General features: G+C 38.6%; 2 protein-coding genes across 3 annotated transcripts in view; one reads left to right on the top strand and one right to left on the bottom strand.

Annotated features, from left to right (window-relative positions):
• Positions 1–9: 9 nt before the first annotated feature.
• Positions 10–12,461, top strand: MAP3K19 (mitogen-activated protein kinase kinase kinase 19). The gene is made up of 9 exons (XM_056496896.1): positions 10–29; positions 344–426; positions 1,500–1,584; positions 2,361–2,602; positions 3,183–3,226; positions 5,320–7,755; positions 9,123–9,275; positions 9,491–10,188; positions 11,139–12,461. The coding sequence occupies exons 1-9, from the start codon at positions 10–12 to the stop codon at positions 11,203–11,205; spliced, it is 3,828 nt and encodes a 1,275-aa protein (XP_056352871.1). The 3' UTR covers positions 11,206–12,461.
• A 180-nt stretch (positions 12,462–12,641) lies between these two features.
• The window catches only part of CCNT2 (cyclin T2), a 25,840-nt gene continuing 21,828 nt past the window's right edge, over positions 12,642–16,653 (bottom strand). For both annotated transcript variants that reach the window (XM_056496007.1, XM_056496010.1), the window contains exon 10: positions 12,642–12,962. Coding sequence is in view for 1 of the 2 variants with exons in the window: in XM_056496010.1 (XP_056351985.1) it covers positions 12,940–12,962 (23 nt within the window). In the remaining variant the exon portion in view is untranslated. The remainder of the gene's footprint in view (positions 12,963–16,653) is intronic.

Here is a 16,653-nt window from a genome sequence, read left to right as displayed (position 1 = left end):
GAAGTAAAAATGACGTGGAAACATAGCAGGTACTAAAAGCATAAACGGAGGTAAACGCAAGACAGGGTTTGTGTGCTTAGAGAATTTGTGATTAGAGCCAAAAGTGCTGCGGTTTAGCTCGGCTGTGTTTGTTTTCATAGGTCACTGCTGCTCTTTGAATTAAACTCCTGCAAGCCAAATTCCCCGGGGTGAGGGGGTTACCTGGGCGACCTCGTGTAAACTCAGCAGCCCTGCAGAGGAGCCTGCCTCGGGAACGGCTCCTGTGCTCCGAACGCAGCCAAACAGCCGAAAAGAACATCAAAGTGTGGGTAATTGCCGTCGAATTCCTCGCTGGCCGGTAAAGGAAGGCAGCTGCGAGTCGAAAATGCTCTGTAACTTCTCTTTGGGCTGCTGTGCCTCTTTCACTTTTCGCTGCTGAAGAACCGGGTAAGATTTGTAAGATGCTGTCTTTTTACAGAACATTCTCAGTTATTATTTTGACGGGGTGTTTTTTGTGTATCCAGAAAAATTTTGGAAGTTCGTAGAAGCTCACTATCTGGCTCTTAACAGGCGAACATGAAGGGATGAACACTGTAATGGATTATCTGGCCTTTAGCATGAGACATAAAGAGTCCTGGCTTCTATAGCTGCCTCTCTAGATAATTTCACTGTCTTTGATTTGTATTCTTGTCACTTGAAAAACTGAAGTTCACTATATTTTTCAGGAAGACTCCCAAATCCGTCAAAACTGTTAATTGGGATTAATTTTCTTCTAAAAATTAGCTTTCTAGAATTTCAAAACTCCCAATCCTTTGGCTTAACTGTCTCATGTTTCTTCTTTACGAGTCTGCACTTTTTTGCCCTACTTTTGTCTCTTAAATAATGAAATATAATGTAATGCTTTGTATATGCACATTGGAAATCAGTTAAGAGTTTTCAGGTTTCTGGGCATTAATACATTTAAGGACAGTGTGTCTGACAACCAACAAAACAAGAAGAGAAGCAAAAAAGGTAGTCTAACTCAAGTGTATTATGTGTTTGAAGTGTAAAATGTAGCTGGAAAACTACAACTTGAATTCTGGCTATTTGCCAAAACTTAGCAACCATCAAAAAGTTCTAAATCAAACTCAGTTACTTTCCACCTTTGTAAAGGCCTGAGATTTGGTTTGTTTTTTCATATTTTTAAATATTCTACTTCCGCAGAGTTTCTATCAATATTTGTCTTCTATTTATGTTCTCCTGAGATAGGAGCAGTAACTGGCTTTTTAAATATGTTCTTTGCTTTTATAGTACATTGAATTAATAAACATACCAAAGAACTAAAAATAATTCAAAGTTATGCATTCACATTTCAATAAATTACAAAAATTAGTCAAATGTAACTTGCTCTTGTTTCTTTTCCTTTATAGTTACTCTCTGTACTTCTTTATAATAGTATTTTAATGCCCCAAAATAATTGCATTTGCCATGTATTACTGGAATTAAACTGCCTTTATGCTAATATTGATGTATTACTGCAGGTTGTGGAAGTGCTGTTGCTTTTCAGAATGCAGACAATATAATGGAAGAAATGCATCAGTCAGACAAAGCCCTAAGAAAAAACAGGTATGAAGTATCAGTATTTAACTGGCTCTTGGGTATGCACAAATGGGAATAAAGAAGGTTATAGTCTGAATAAGAAAAATATTTCCTAGACATTATATACAGCTCTGTATGTTGTGTAGTGTTTATCTCTTCCCAATGTCAATTATTGGCCAATGCTGGAGGCAGGATATTGCATTAGGTGAACAAATTATTTGGTGCAATAAAAAAACAAATACAAAAAATGTGGTTATTTGACTTATTAAACACAGACAATTATCTTGCATACAGCTTTAAGATTAACTTAGACTGTACTTTTGTACCTCTTTTCAGTCACAGTATTTATCTTTTTCCACATTTTTCATTCTTCAGAAAACAGGCTTGTCCACACAGCCTCTGTTTTTTTCAGGCAGGCCATAGCATATTTTGTAAATAACAAAGGCACATCTGGTCTTCAGAATTCTTCTGACACACTCTCCTGATGATTCATAAAAACCACACACTGGAAGCAATCAATTTTTGTCGAGAAGGGGAAGGTGAACAATATGTTTCTACATTTCTCTTGTTGCTTGGTTAACATTGTTTGTCATTCATTCTCACTCTTAGTCAGTCTCTGCATTGCAGTCTGCTATTTCCAGGGAGAGCCACAATGTCACAGATAAATAAAGAAAAGATACTTTGGCATTCTGAGATCTCACAAACCTCTTGGTCACATTATTCACCAGCCATATGATTGCTTGAACTGGCTCCTTCCACTTATTTTTGCTCTGTATTTTGGTTATTTTTGTTTTGCTTTTTAGCCAAATTGCACCAACATCCAGTGCACGGCCAGACCAACAAGTGGCCTGTTTTCCAAGTGAAAGTCAGATAGCATTACCCAGGAGACATCACACTTCTTTACCTTTCTTCTCAAAGAAAGAGAATATGGGATGTGGCTTAGACTTCAGCTTTCTGTTACGGAACTCATTCCCAGAATCTAACATTTCAACATCATTTTTGGATTTAGATACTTTCCAGATAATAAAAGCACAAATACAGCAAAGTAAGTTCAATTTCAAAAGTCACAAATTTTTTATGAAATTATATATTGGTTATCATATTGCCTTTATGTCTTTTGCTGTCTTCAGAAAGACTGCAGCCTTGTAAACCCGCTTTTTTAATTATAAGTTTGTGTGTGTTTGCAGAACGAAGGAGATAAAGAGAAGCAAAGACAAACTTCACCATTTCTGGTACTCTGTGTAGTGAAACTGAGCCACAAATGTGGAGAGTAATTCTCTGTACCTGGAGTGATAATATCTGTCATACTGGCAATATTAATTAGCTACATACTGTAGTTAGAAAACATCTGCAATTGAGAAGTATTTCTTTAAATTATTAGTGTAAAAATATTTTAAAATTATAGTATTTTATAGTTTTCTATGGAAAATGCAATTGTGAAATTCGGTATCACAATTAAATTTCAACCTACAACTATTTTCTGCTCTGCAGATTTATAGCAGTTCTGCAACCAGAGACAGATCCTTGATCCTCTGAACGCTACAATTTGAAAATAATTTATAAATGTGAACTGTAGTCTGTTTAAGAACATCAAATTAATATTTCATTTGTTTTCATTTTTTAAGGGTTAAATGTAACAATGATAAAAGCCAGGAACAAGAAATCTGAGGTAAGGGGACATTATCTATAAAATGATCACTGGCAAAATATTTATATGCTTTCAAAATCTTAAAAGTAAAAATACAAAAGTAGTGTAGGTAGTTTGCTTAGTCTCAGGTGGTTTGTTTTTCTTTTAGTTTTTTTTTTTTAAGAATGTGAAATATTTTTACATTTATTTTATGTATATGTGTGTCAGAAATCTTGAGGTGTATATCAACAAATCAGTAAGATGTTACATCAGGGTCTTCTGGAGATAAAAGGTTGAAAGTTCAAAAAGATATAAAAGTTTTAGAAATATGCAAATTAATTATAATGTGCATCCTAAATGTTAAATTAGATGTCTAGTTTTGCCAAAAACCCCAACACTTCTTTTAAATGGTAATTTAAAATTGAAGCTGAATTCTAAAATAGTCTTGATATTTGAGGATTGATGCAATTTATTGTGTTAGCAAATAAAAAAGTCTTTTAGAATTAAATATACTTGACATGAGATTTTGTGAAAAGTGTAAATAGGAGTAGACAAAACTTTTGTACCTAGAAACAGGCTCACAATTTTACATCTCAGTACTTCACACCACTTCAAATATACTGTATTAGAAAAAAAGATAATTTGGCCTTCATGTATATTGATGAATGGCCTTTTGTAGAAAAGACTCAGCTCATTGAATCAGATGTAAACTTTAGTGAGTCCATCACAGAATACAACTGATCACAGGAAAAAAAGTGAAGAGAAGTATAGAAGTAGGAGCAAGAGTTCTGACACGGGATTATAAAAAGGGTTATAGAAAAAAACCCCAAACATTTCAAATTGAAGGAAATATATAAGAAAAGTAATTTAGCTGACCTTGGTGTGATTTAATGCAGCTTTATTTCATCTCTTGGGCTCTGGTTGTTTCTGGAGGTGTATCCTTTGGGATAAACTGAGCATTCATATTAATGTTGTGCAGACTGGACAAAGCCTTCAGAACTGTGAATTTCAAACCAACACATTACTTTTCCTGGCATGTTCAAACCTCAGTTTGTCCTTGGAAGGAAAACAAAAATTTCCTGCAGATTGCAAACTGATGTTGAATATAGACATGCAAATGAGCACTCAGAGCAGATGACTGTGTGATTATTTCTATTGCATTCATTTGCATAAAAATATTCATTTCCTATAAAATAAAGAACAGAAATACTATTTTCAGAAAATCATTCTCACTGTTCATCTGAATAGTCCAAACAAAGTACTCAGTTTCTCTGATCTGTACTCCTTCAAATATACATGATACCTTTCAACAAATGTGATGGGGAGAAGAGAGGAACAGTAAAACACATCCCTGATCCAACAGACTTCTGTGGCAGCTGCCTTTATCCATTTCATGCCACTGCAAATCAAGTGCAAACTGCGCTGTCTTCCAGTGTACCTAAAACCATGAGCTAAATCTGTGGCCACTTAACATGGTTTATGGATTTATATGTTTAGATTTAATATAATGTATCTTAAAGTCTATAAATTATTTGTTAGAGTTGTTTTCTCCAGGGATGCAATAACATTCTGTTATAATGGTCTAGTTTTCCTTTTGAAAAATGGCTTACATGAGCTCTAGTTCCATTTGGAATATAATTAATGGTGTCAGCACACATTGGAGGGTTACATAAAAAGATTTCAAATATCAGCATTAGAATGGTGCTCTCATTCAGAGGAGAGAGGAACTCTGGCACATGAAGCCACTGCCCAGCCTTTGAATTCCTGTAGCAAACATGTGAAGTGCCATAAGACAGAATTCATAACTGACAAGAGGATTTGTACATGTGGACAAAATGTATTGGTTTTAAATAATGGAGAATGACTTGTGCCTTAAAGCAAAAGATCCCACTTTCTGTACTGAGAAATACTTAGGAATGGTTCTGGATCTGAGAAAATTTATGCAATTACTGTAAGAAAAATAATGTATTTTCTCAGGAGTCTGATATTATACTTCATAATAGGTTTAATCTAGGAATATATAAAAGAATAATAATTTTCTAATTTTTTTCTAAGACTGCTTGGTTTTTAGTGGTCAGTTTTTAGATGTATCTGTCGTGTAGCACATTATTAATGTTTTTTTATGGAAATTACAGTTTCATTTGCCACCACTGGCATGTCAGCCTGTAAGAACAATTCATCTTGCTCCTGTAAAGGATGATATTTTCAATGAAAGCAGCAACATCAAAAATATTTTCAATATTATGAACTCTATTCCTCAACCTATAAAACCAGTTACTAAATTTTATCAGTGTCTGTCAGACAACTTATTAAACAGGCATGGTGAAAAGTCATCAGAATTGATCGTGGCCACAATTTCTGATAAGTTCACTCCAGTGAAGGACCTGTACTACTTCAGCATTAATATCTATGATAAGTACCCCAACAACAAGATGGAAGAAATCCAAAGCCATTTAAAATGGAGGGAAGCTGATGTAGCAATTCCCATTGAGAAGAAAAACCAGGCAAAGTTCCAGTGTTCAGTGATTTGTGAGAACATTGATCTTCTGAGCCAAGCCAGGTTCTGGCATGAGAGTCATCCTCACGTGAGCACAAGCAGTGCTCTGGTGAACTGTGGCATGTTTACAGCCCAGACAACATTTACAGTGTCCAGCAACAGCCATACCTCAAGAGCTGGCAATAAGCAAAACAGAGCAGAGAATTGCTGTAGCACTCTTCTGGAAGAAGAAGATGCGACAGAGAGGATGCTGGATTATAAACCACAGGAAGATGTTGAGAGTGCCAACTTTGTGCTTTACAATCAGGATTTAGATTCTTCCTGTAAAAATGAAATGATAGAGGCCTGTCAAGCCTTAGAAGATAATTCTGTAGCTGCAGTAATTCCCAGAGTAGAAGTTCAAGGTCCCTGTGGAAAACAGTCTGAAAATCAAGTCTGTCTCTCTGAATCTGAAACAGAAAAAGAAGCAAAGTCAGAATCAACTTCAGAGGACCAAAGTGAGCTTATTGCTCATGTTACACTCACTGAACAAGAGCCAGCCAGGGAACCTCACATTGCTGAACAACCTGCCACAAAAAAGAGTGTTGTCTGTACCTTGCCTCCTCATGTTACTCAGAGCCTCAATGTTCTTGCGCACAAAGAAAATGACAGAAATAAAGTGAAGATGAATAGAAATAAATATTCATCAAAATCTGAAATTAATAACAAGATAAAAGTATCTGAAGAACTAATTGCTTCTGATGAGGCTACCATGAAATCAAATGCCAAGAGTCAGATTTTTTCATCTTTGGAACTGACAAACATGAAATCTGAGACTTCCATGAAGTGTCAAAAAAAAACCACTCAAGGAGACAAAGGCCATGTTGCTCATAGTGCTCAGAAAATTAAAAAGCAAAGTTGTTCCTGTAGCTGCAAAAATTCAGCTGTCTTAAAAAAACATGTTACTCCACTTTGTCTGCCACATTTGCCCTCTGCTTCAGATTTTGTAGATCTGAAATATACTGACATGTTCAAAATAATAAACTCAGATGACCAAGGCCCAGGTATTTATGAAATGTTTGGAACTCCTGTCTATTCCCGCATGCGAGACCTTGATCAATACAAGGACAGGTTTTATAAAGGTGTTTATTCTGCTCCACCAGGGAGCTGCACCTGCAGATCTACCTGCAGTAAAGGGGGAAAAAGCAGCAGAGTCAGAAACACTCAAAAGAAAACACTTTCCAAGCCAAAGAAAGCCATATCTGGCGCTAAACAAAAGCAGAAAGATTTAATCACAAAGGACAGAAGGACCAAGTTGAGTGACAACAACACAGAGCAAGATAATGGAACAGCTTCTGACTTGGATTTTCAAACACACACCTCAAGTAGTACAACATTGTTTCATGGAGACACGGATCATCAGCTCACATTTTTAGAAGATCTTTCACAGTCGGCTAAGCAAAATGAAATGTTTATGCATTCAAACCTATCAACTATTAAAGAAGTTTCTTTAGAGTCAGACAGCCAGGATAATTCCAGCCATCAGAGAGCTGCTGCCTGCAGCCAGGCTCTCCTTCAGTTCAGTGATAAAGACTGCAGAGGGTGTGTTGCTCCAAGTGGCAGGCTGGTAACAGCAGAGCAGAACACCTGTGTGTCCCAGTGCAGGGGGGATATGGATGGTGGTAAAGGTCTGGAATCACACCAGGACTCCAAGTCTGTCCATAAATGTGAATTGCCCTTTTCAGATAGACTGGAATGTCAGCTCCCTACAGAAATATTAGATCGCAGTTGGGCAAACACACCTCAAAACAGTGGTTTGGCAGATGAATTGACTCAACCTTCAGTGATTTGGACAAGAAATGCCAAAAGCCTCAGTTTCCAGACAAGTCAAAACATTTCTTCCTGGTCAGATACTAAGGATGTGACTGATGAGTTGCTTTGTTGTCTGGCCAAAGAATTGCTGATGCTTGAAGAAAAAGACACCAACTCTTCAAGAACAAAAAATACATGTTCTAAAATACAAAACACACAGAGTGAAGAAGAGGAAAATATGATGAATGGAGATGGAGCAATAATCAATAGTGCTCCAGAGAAGGTAAAAGTAATTTCTTCTTGTAATGTGCTAAATAATTTGAGTGATATTTTGTTGTGGCCTGGATAACTACAATATTTCACACAAGTTTGGATGAAAAATGGGAAATATGTTCTTATTAAAGAGATTTATCAGGTCTTTTTTCCTGGGGCCAGCTTCCCATTAATTCTTCCAAGCTCTGTTGAATATATCTCTGTTAGAGGCTGCATGTCAGGACACAAGCCAGGAGGTACTAGGGCATGACAGGAATAGCTGTCAAAGCTGACATAAATTGAGAAATTGTGGTGAATAAAGAGAATAGGCTGTTTTCATTGAAGAGCTTGTATTGAAAAGTTTTGGACAAGGTGAGAGCTGGAGATCTGGACAGCTAAGGAATATGAAAAGACATTACAAATAGTCTTATATATCCAGAAGAGCAATTACTTTGAATCTCTGAGTGCAACCAGATACTTTTATAGTTATGAATCACAAGTATTGGTTTATCAGACAGACTTATCCTTTTTAATTAATGCTTAATCAAAACTTGGAGCTCAGAAGGCTCAGATTTTGGCCCCCAAGTCAGCTGCATGCCTTCACCTGCTAAGGTGTTTTTCCTTGATCCTTTTAGCTCTTTGTCTATTTTAATTACAAATGTATAAGGATATGTCTTTCACTACATATTGATACACTCCCTTGTGCTTCTGCAGATGCAAGTGCCAATTATAGCTCTGTTCTCAGGGAGATCCATGGCTAGATGGGGTAATTATTTCCCATCTTTCAGAAGCAGTCTCTTCTTCCTGGGAAGTCATCAGTTATTTTCATCAGAATTGTGTTACATGTATTACTTAGAGAGTGATGGTAGCGATATTCACCCTTCAGCTTGGCAAACTGTACCTATAAGACCAAAAAAGAGAGTGTATCCTGCTCTTTTCAGTGCTCTCTGTCTTGGTGTCAATGGAAGATGTCATGCTGTAACCTTCTGGTTGTACACTGTTGTGATATTGTCCTGGGTTGGTGTTGTGTCTGCTCCTCTCCCGCCCCCACACCTCTCTGTCTGCATGGAGCTGCCGCCGGTGCCCTTTCCCCCCCCGGGGGGGTGGTGCCCCGGGGCTGTGCTGCTTGGCTTGCTCGGCTGCCCGGCTGCTGCTGGCTTGCTACTGCTTGCTGCGCGCTTGCTTCTGCCCTGCTGCTGCTGCCCCGCTGCTGCTGTCTACTTGAAAATATTTATATAGTTTTACCTAGTATAGCAATTCTATCAATGACCTGGGCAATTTATATCTATAAAGCAAAGTCATGCCAGGAAAAACTACTCCTTATAAATAAAGGGGAAACCAAATGATGCCTGTCTTTTCCTCTCTGCTTTCTCGCCACAATGACCATCATCTTTCAAGCAGAGTTACAGTAAAGCCTTTTTGGCTTCAAATGAAGGAAATGGCCTTCTAAACCTTGATGAATCTACTAAATTACCAGGAAGCAGTTCAGCTACCAAAAATCCCATCATGTGGACAAGAGGAGAAGTCCTTGGAAAGGGAGCCTATGGCACGGTAAAGTTAATGTCTGAATATATTGAGATGTGCTGGTTGTCATTGAGCTATACCTTATCTCAAAAATAGCTGTTGTCCTATTCAACAAATGGTTAAATAATTTGAATCATACAGTGACACATGAAACATGACAAAAACAAAGATTCTATTTAAAATAAGTAAATATTCAAGTTTTATCTTGTATCTTGCTTTGATAAGTGCTGGTTTCACTGTAGGTGTACTGCGGTCTGACAAGCCAGGGACAATTAATAGCTGTAAAACAGGTGGTTCTGGATACATCAGATCAACTCACTACACAAAAGGAGTATCAGAAGTTCCATGAGGAAGTTGTTCTTTTGAAGACATTGAAGCATGTAAATATTGTGACTTATTTAGGAACTTGCCTGGAAGACAACATTTTAAGCATATTCATGGAGTTTGTTCCTGGTGGCTCCATTTCCAGTATTGTGAATCGCTTCGGTCCATTGCCAGAAGTTGTCCTGTGTAAATACACCAAACAAATTCTCCAAGGGGTTGCATATTTACATGCCAACTGTGTGGTGCACAGAGACATCAAAGGCAATAACGTGATGCTGATGCCCAACGGGGTCATAAAGCTGATTGACTTTGGCTGTGCCAGGCGCCTGGCCTGGGCCAGCCTGAGCGGCACCCGCGGCGAGCTGCTCCGCTCTGTGCACGGCACTCCCTACTGGATGGCTCCAGAGGTCATCAATGACTCTGGCTACGGCAGGAAATCTGACATCTGGAGCCTTGGCTGCACCGTGTTCGAGATGGCAACGGGCAAACCCCCTCTGGCTTCCATGGACAGGGTGGCAGCCATGTTCTACATCGGGGCCCGTGGGGGGCTGATGCCGGCCCTGCCCGACCGCTTCTCCAGCGCTGCCGTGGAGTTTGTGCAGGCCTGCCTAACCAGGTATGGAGCCTTGAATGGAGAATGAAAGGGAAAATGCAGGTGCTTTGTATGCTGGACGTGGCTTGTGGGAGCTTAGGTTGTGGTACATATTCTAGTAAATGCATAGGCTTTTCAGCATTTCAGGAAAGCCTTTAGGTAAAAATATATAGAAAAGAGCTTTGCTGTTTATAATGGTATTAAAAAGCCCTCACAGATTCTTTTTGTAGGCCTTATACTCATCATTTACTTTCACTGTAATTTTCATGCAGAAACATGGCACCGTTGAGTTTTGGACAAAATGTTTGATAAATTTTTTTGCTATGCTTTGCTGTTGCAGTATTGTTTGAGTTTGGTCTATATCAGACAAGTTGTTTTAAGAACAGTATTTTAAATGGAGGAGCTTTCATTTAATTCTTGTCTTATGCAGTAGAAAAATCTATTATCAGTCCAGGAAATTAGCATGCCAGTCCAGGAAACAACACATACATCAAGTTGTTTCTGTAAAACCCCAAACCACTAGCATTCACACATTATAAGCATTTTTGTGGTGTTTGTTTTGTTTTAAACATAGCCATGGCCTTCTTAAAGTGCATGATATTGGCTAGAGATGACAGGACAACCTGATTGACAGGCTCCAACAGATAATTATCACCTTTCTTAAATATATTTTTGGTGCACCTGAAATAGCCAAGTAAGCAGAATTATTCAAAGATTTGCAAGGAATTCAGGGGAATAAGTAATGATTTCTTTAATAATAAAATATTTCAGTTTTATAGTACATAAATTCCAACAGTCTTTTCCCTTCAAGCCTTCCTTCCTTTCTATCAGCTTTATCACAAAAACCCTTAAAAATGAGTAGTGAATGGAGAAAAAATAATAATAAAAATGCTAATGTTTCAATTAGGTTTTTACAATTACATCACAGCATACACATTCATTTTATATACTGATTTGTGAAACCTTCAATGCAGAGATCAACACGAACGGCCTTCTGCTCTGCAGTTGCTGGACCATCCCTTTGTGAAAGGAAGACGGTGAATTTTTCAAAACTCTTGCCAAATGAGCAGGTATTTTCCATGGAAAAGACTTGCACTTGTGAAAAAAAGACCAGAAGGAACTGGACTTTAACATGACAGCAGAAATACTGGAGAGCAGGTGTGTTCAAGGTGTCTGTTATTAGGCAGCAGTGATTAAAGAGTTACCTGATCTGCAATGCCTGTCCTTCACTGTGAGCACAAGGCCACGTTGTGTTGTATTTGGACAGACTTAAAGGAAAAATAAAGTCACCATCACTGGCATGCAGCAGGCCAGGTAAGCTGGAATGTCTGTAAAATCCCATGGAGCACAAGCTATGGGCAGAGAGCTCAGCAGGTAACACTGACCTGGAGATGAGTAATGAGTATGATGATCCCACAGGAACCTCAGACCATCTACTGGCATAAAATGTACTCAGGCTTTTATTCAGTCAGATGGGCCCTTTTGTTTAACTGCTTGGGCACTTCAGGTTTTAGCTGGTGAATAAGTTTTTTACGTACATAGATCAGCCCTGTGTTCCTGAGGCCCTGTGTCTCCATAAGATACTCTGCTGATAATGCAAGAGATAATGATCTAAACCATGGGACTGCCTTTTTTAAAATGAAATAGTGCATATTTGGGGCACTTTCAGGTCCCAGAAGGCTGAGGTTGGAAGAGGCTCTGGAGATGCTCTGGTCCAGCCCCACTGCTCAGAGTGGGGCTGACTGAAGCAGGCCTTTGTCCCACTGGCTTTGAGTATGACTATGGATAGAGATTTCACAGCCACTCCAGGCAACATGCTCCAGCCTTTAACCCCTGACATGGTAGAAATGATTTTATGTTTGAAGACTGTCTTGTTGTCCCATTGTCCCTTGTCCTGTCACTGCTAGCACTGCAGAGTCTGGCTGACTTCCTTGCTGTCCCCTGGGGTGCTGATACTCACTGAAAACCTGAAGTGTTTCTCTGACCACTTGAGTGAGCACTGTCTGTGACTGGATGACATGGAACAGAGCTCCTCTGCACTCCAATGATCTTTACATTTAGTAGAACTAGCTACTATTAACTGCACAAAATTAAATAAAATCTAAAAAGCATTCTTAAGTATTAATAAAGCAAAAAAAGCAGGTATTACTATTTAGAATGTCCTTTTGTTAAGGCTTCTTCCTATCAATATGGGGTAAATCTTTAGCCTTTGTGAGCACCCAGGCTCACGAAGAAAGGCAGTAAAACTCAGCCCTACAACTGTTCAGAGCTGAGCTCTCAAGAAGCCAAGACCCTGATTTCAGTGCCAGCAGTAACATAAACATTTGTGTTTTACAAATGGGAAAGAATGAAGTTCTATGTTTTATATAAAACCAAATTTCCTCAGAGTGCTAAACATCTTAAATAGCTTTCAAACTTTTAGTCCAGCAGCTTGACTTCAGAGAATTAAGTCTAGACTTCATAAAAGCAAAGAGAAATCAGTATTTCTAGCAAAATTCTTTATTAATAGTTTCTGTAGGTATAATGTCACGTAACAATGACAGAACATTATGCCAGTATAAGAGAAATCCTAACATCACAGTAATCTTCAAAGTTCAAGCAGTTAACAGTCCTTTTTTGAGGAATATTGGTTGGTGCTCATGCCAGACATCCATGGCAACATCATGTTAAAGTATCTTCACATTAAATTACCTTGCAGAGTAAAGGCAGGAGCCCGGGCATGCGAGCTCTAGTGGGATGAACATAATTCCACGATGTGTACTAATTCTTCTCAGATTAAGGTAGAGTCTTCAACAAAGCTGCAAAGTAAATATGAGGGTTTATTTAGCATGAAATGAAACTGAGATGAGAGTCATAAGCAAGGAAAGAATGGGAATGCTCTAGAATATGTAATAAACTTAAAAAAGGTCAGCATTACAAACCCCCCTTCTTATGCACATCTTATAAGCAAAACCAACATCTCGTTAGAGTTCTCCAATATTAAGGTTACCAGTTATTTGCAATTTGTCACAATTAATCCAGTTAATTACATGAAAATAGTCATTAGAGGTTTGTAAAACTTGAACCTGGGTTTTTATTCAAAATGTGAAAGCACATTTTTGCTTTTGTTTAACCAGACTTCAAGAATGAGGTGGCAGCTTAAGGCCAGCACTTGCAACAAAGGTGTTTCAGTTTAATCAGAGCTGTGCTGGCAGCAGAGCTTGGGGCCCAGCACAGCTAAACCAAGCCCTGTGTTAGGCTGGGGAGCCTTGGGTCGCTTGGCTGAGCCGCTCTGGTGGAGCAGTCTACAAACAAATCTAAATTTGCATATTTCTTACTTGAGGACATCAGAGATTTTCACACCAAAATCCAGGTGCCTAATTACAGGTATCCAAGGGGAAGGGTGTGAAATCCTGAAAACTGGCTTTTTAAATGAGACTGAGCAATTCAATGAGCAGGGTCACACTTGGCTTCATTATTTGTAGTGTTGGAGCAGGTCAAGTCTTGCTGGTTTAAAGAAAGACTACAGCTTTCCTTTCTAAAACCAGTAAGGACCCATTACAGTGCATCCAGCCTGCCAAGCACTTGCTGTGACTGCAGGCTTCCTCGAGATTTGGGGCTTAAATCTCAGCAGCTGAAGCTGCAGCCCTGCCCAGGTATGACTGCAGGGGCACCAGTGTTTCTCTCACACGGTAACAGAGCCACGGCTCCCGTCTCAGGAGGGGCCACAGGCAGGCCAACCCAGCTACGTTACACTGCTCTTGGAACTACTACCAGCAGTTGGATATAAAAATTTTCATCGAAAAATACACACATCTACCTCTCTTTCCAAGGAGGCACAGCCTGGTCCCTGAAAACACAAGAGTCTCTTGAGATTATCTGGGTTCAAATTTAGTGTTGTTCCACAAAGCTCAGTGGAAACCAATGCCATTTCTACACCAGTCCTACCAAACCTCTGGATCTGGCACACAGGCAAAGAACCAGACTTCTCCCAAGGAAGGGTCCCCAGAACACACTCCAGTGCCTTTTTTCCCCTCTTTTTCCCTTCCCACAGGGACCTGCACCATGGGACAGCTCAGGAATTTTAGAGGTGCTGTCAAAGAACACAATGTCTGACCTGTGGCAACACCAATGTTGCTGTTACAAGTGCAGGAATATAGGATAATCAAACCCAAGATTGAGTTTCAAGGTTATAAATTTTGTTTGGATTTGTTATATTCACTTCAGAAGCCAGAGAAACAGTCATTCCCAGTAGTTTTGGGAGAGAAGACTCCTGGCACTAATTATCTCTTTAAGGTGTAAGAAGTTAAGCCTTTCAGAGAATTAACTTGTTAGTTCAGTCTAGCATAACTTCCAAGGCTCAATACATTAATTTTTAGAACTGATTATGCTTATGTGCATTTACATAAAATTAAAAAAAGCAAAGTATTTGTCCAGTCACCTTCCCTGCAAAACAAAGATTGGGAACCCTACCTCGTTGGTCTTAGGAGGAATGCATGGTGTAGCACTGTCACCCACCTCCTCACTGCTAGAAAGAGAAATAATACTGAAAAACCCCTCCACCACCACAGCTGGCCAGGCACTACACACTGTTACTATTGTGCACAGGCTCTGCCCCCAAGGTAGAGACAAGGAGCAGCTTAAGATTGCACAAAATGTCTGGAATTTGCTTTTCAGCAAATCAGGTTACCAAACACCTGATCAATGTAATGGAAATGAAGGAAACAATAAGACTTCAGACTTTCCAGCATTCCATATTTTGAGTGATTTGATGACAACTAGCAATGTTTTGCCAAGAACTGAAAGGGGATTTTAGAGTTTACTAATGAAGTTGGGAAAATTAAACAGGAAAATGGGATCATTTCTGCACAATAGAGGTGAGGTAGGGAATTTTATTGAAAATACTTTTTTTTTTTACAAGTTCTTAGAAATAAACTTTTTTCTAATCTCACACAAACAGCTGTACCTCAAAAATTCAACTAAGCTATTATGAAACATTTATATTTACAGTTAGCCAAAAGAATATACAGAACTGCCATGTTATGCAAGTAGCCAAGTACCAGCTCACAGTGAGATACATCACCCCAGCATTCCCATCATTCAACATATGAAAGAATCTCACTATTCTACAAACCTCATCTCACAAAAAGGAAAGCTTTTTAATAGTGTTGTAGCATGGTCTCCACTACATTTTACAAATTACATAATTAATGTACTCAAATTTATAACAAAAAATCTGTAGTAGTGATGAACAAAGTAATAGTATTGACTATGAGCCTTTTATTGCATTTATTCAGTCATTCACGTGAGGCTGATGCTAATCCCAATAGTTTTCATTCATTTCCAACACCTCAGCCAGGCTGCAATTCACACCATTCACTAATTTACAGTGGGTTTCAGTCAGCAAAAACTAGTGGCACCTGATTGCATCCCCTCTCCCTCCCTCTCCATCACCACATGGAATTCAGTTTCAGACACAAACACATAGACAGTTTTACCTATTTACAATTACATTGAAATCCAAAGCCCATGAGTTTTATGGGCATCCTTTACAGAGAAACCAAAACCCACAGTTTGGATCTCAATGTAACATAGGAACATTTTGTCCACCATATTTCAAAATTTCCCAGAATCAAAACACGTAATAGTTTTTTTGTAACAGCACCATAGGAGGAAGGCCTATGCTCTTTTCCAAGGTATATTAGACAGGCACTAGTAACCATCCAGACATTTTAACTCCAGGTTATGACAGCAACTGCTATATTTACAGTACAATATATTGCTTATCCAGAGTGGCTGTATAAGATGCATTTCCTGGCACAATTATTTTAACAGACACAAAAAGAAAGTACTGTAGTGCTTCAAAGACAAAGACAATTTCCTGCTATTTCACGAGTCTGCCTAGGCTCTAGTTTAGAACAGTATATAATGCAGATTACATTGGTTACAAATCAGACCCAGGAGTAGCACTGAGATGGAAAGGAAACAGACTATAAAAGGATAGAAAATATTCAACAATGCAGAAGTTTGTAACAAGAAGTTACATCCAGAATGTAGAAAAATAACCAAGTCAGGAGGGATAAGACAGCTTTGGATTTTGTACACAGGCCTTGACTTACACTAAGATATAGCAGAAAATGCAATCAGGTTTCCATTTAAATATTCCTTAAGTGTAAAAAAAGTATTCATAGTTTAAATAAAACTTATTCAAGTAATTACAAGCGTTTGCATTACTGGAAACAGAGTATTACATAGTAATTGAGATACCTGTAGTTACATCATACAGCAACTACCAACCAGGCTGATACTGAACAGTTTTCTCATTTAAAGCACAGGTGAGTAAATAACTGGAAGGGCAAAGCTGCAGATGTTCATGGGGGGCTTACAGAGTTAAATGAGCACTAAGGGAATGAGGAGGCTTAGCAAAAGTTTACTTCACATCATGTGCACTTCTAAGTTAAAAGAAGTCACTGAAAACTGGCTGTTGCTACTATAGATCTACTGAGTTCA

Source organism: Oenanthe melanoleuca, chromosome 7 (assembly GCF_029582105.1).
Source record: "Oenanthe melanoleuca isolate GR-GAL-2019-014 chromosome 7, OMel1.0, whole genome shotgun sequence".
Taxonomy (NCBI): Eukaryota; Metazoa; Chordata; class Aves; order Passeriformes; family Muscicapidae; genus Oenanthe; species Oenanthe melanoleuca.
Note: the sequence above shows the minus strand (reverse complement) of the source record. Positions and strands in the feature narration are given on the sequence as shown.

Bases quoted from the DNA above. Each gene is read 5' to 3' on its own strand.
- MAP3K19 (XM_056496896.1), top strand. From the start codon at position 10: ATGACGTGGAAACATAGCAG. The intron at 30-343 runs GTACTAAAAGCA...TGGCCGGTAAAG, and splicing joins ATGACGTGGAAACATAGCAG to GAAGGCAGCTGCGAGTCGAA. The intron at 1,585-2,360 runs GTATGAAGTATC...TTTGCTTTTTAG, and splicing joins AAAGCCCTAAGAAAAAACAG to CCAAATTGCACCAACATCCA.